The following is a 2,093-nucleotide window of genomic DNA, read 5'->3' as shown; positions in this document are numbered from 1 at the left end:
CTAAAGACGGGGACGTCTTCTGGGAGGAGCGTCAGTATGAGTCTCGCCACCGTCCTCGAAGTTGTTTCTGTTCCTCCTAACAGGAGGACAGGAATGATTGGTGCTATCCTGCGGATCAGTGTTGTTCTGTGATCCTCCACCGACGGCACTGCTGCCTGTGTTGAGCGGCATAGGGTGAATGTGAGAAGCACCGACTCCGGTATCGATTCCTCCGCCCTCTTGCGCCTGGCCCATGAAGTCATTCCCACTAGGGAGCTGGGAAGGGCTCGTGCCAGTGTACTTGTCTAGCATCCGTTCCACATAATGCATCGGTTGGCCCGGTAGGGGTAATGAGCTGTGGTCGTTGCCGTTGAGATAATCGATGTATTGAGGGTGAATGTTTGGGCCCACCAAATCGCCAGAATAAAAAGGGTGGTATGACTCGTCATCATTGGAAGGCATGATGCTAGAAAGATGGCCTTCATTGAGGGCTATAGCTCGGACCTCTTGCCGGCTGCCGATCGAGCCGGGTAGTGGTTGGTAGGCCGGTGCATGCGGCTGCGAAGATCCTGCGAAGGGAACCGCTGGAGCAGCAGCATCGCCCATTGCTTGACGTGACTGGAAGTTCAAGTTGTCGCTGTCCTGCTCATCCTCGTTGTCATCGTGACGGTCCTCATCCTGTGCGGCCTTCTCCAGGGGATGCTTTGCTTCGTCGTCATCGTTGTCTTCAAACTCTTCAGCTTCGCCGTCTGTCTCTCCCGCTTCGTCTTCATCGTCCGGATTCTCACTGGCTTCGTCTTCCGACTCCTCCTCATCTACGAAGCTATCGTCCTGCTTCTCCTAAACAGCAGGCTTAGCGGCCGCGGATGAAGTGGTTGGAGCCGGAACAGAAGCGCCAGCAGCAGTTGTGGCCTTGCCTGGAGCACTCTTCGCAGCAGCAACTTTGCCCTTGGCACCTTTCACTACTTTATCGAGGGTGGCCGCCTTCTCCTCGTTGTCCTTCATCTTGGTCGCTTTCTTCTTGTTGCCCTTGTCGTTTTGAGTCTTGCGTCGTTTCTCTTCAGTCGGGTCACCGGCAAAACGCTTCTCACTGTGGGCCACGATCAAATTGGCCACTGCGGCTTTGGATGTCTGAGATCCATTGACGCATTCCATTAGCTACGGCATCGGCCCAGACGACGGATGTGAAAACTTACGCGAAAGAAAGCAACCATCTCGTTCCACCGAGCTCGCAAGGTAGGGTACTGCTTGTACATGAATGAGGTGCACCAAGGGTTTACATCTGGCTTGCCTTGTTGGAATTTCCTGGCCTCTCTCTAAATGAAGTGGAAAACCGATTAGGTTAGTCTGCATTCTGCAGCGAGTGCGGGCCTTGAGGCTAGAGGAACAATATTGACTTACGTATAGAACCCATGCAATATCTTGGAACACTCTTCCACTAGTTGACTTGACGATGCCGACCTTGACGTTGCTCGCTTCCTCAATGATGCCCTGGGTGCTCTTCAGAGCATCGAACATCTCTTGGATGTACATGGCTTGCTGTTGTCTCGTACGTGGGATATCCGCGATTGCCGAGGCCACTGGTCTTGTGTTGTTGATGCCCTTGGTTATAGCCTCCTGAGACCAAAAGTCCACCTCGGATTTGATTGTGTTCGGGTATGTTTGGTCAACAGCACCCTTCTTTCTGGTTGTCCGATTTACCCTTTCATGGGAGGCCAAGCTTTCTGCAATCCGTTGCCTAAGCTGTGGCCTTGTATGGCTGATCCCGGCAATGGCGGCCTCTGACGAGTTACTTTCGTAATGGAGAAGAAGCCAACTGTAGGCTTTACGCGCGAACGTGTCGAAGTCATTGCCCCAATTCTTCAATGCTTCCAGAGGACTCACGGCTCCATTGGCCATGGCCAAATTCTCTTGGATGTGGACTATGTCATCACAGTTACAGTCAGTCTTTGTCGCGTATCTTGTTTCCGACGAAGTAAGAACTCACGAATGATCTCCCAGTATGTCGCCATCTGGGGCCTCCTTTCCGCTGCAGCCCGTTCAAGGGCTCTGACGAACCCAAAAGGGCTGACTATAGCAGGTTGGTTCGCTGTCATAGGTTGGTTCCCCGCCAT

General features: G+C 53.0%; 1 protein-coding gene across 1 annotated transcript; it reads right to left on the bottom strand.

Moving 5' to 3' along the window:
- On the bottom strand, positions 1 to 2,093 carry B0H65DRAFT_432342 (uncharacterized protein; the record flags this gene model as incomplete). Its single annotated transcript, XM_062824998.1, has 5 exons — positions 1 to 789; positions 868 to 1,110; positions 1,176 to 1,295; positions 1,381 to 1,901; positions 1,967 to 2,093. 5 exons carry the CDS (start codon positions 2,091 to 2,093, stop codon positions 1 to 3), a joined length of 1,800 nt encoding a protein of 599 aa, XP_062678139.1.

The sequence above is a fragment of the Neurospora tetraspora genome (assembly GCF_033439725.1).
Source record: "Neurospora tetraspora strain CBS 560.94 chromosome Unknown B0H65scaffold_7, whole genome shotgun sequence".
Classification (NCBI taxonomy): Eukaryota; Fungi; Ascomycota; class Sordariomycetes; order Sordariales; family Sordariaceae; genus Neurospora; species Neurospora tetraspora.
Note: the sequence above shows the minus strand (reverse complement) of the source record. Positions and strands in the feature narration are given on the sequence as shown.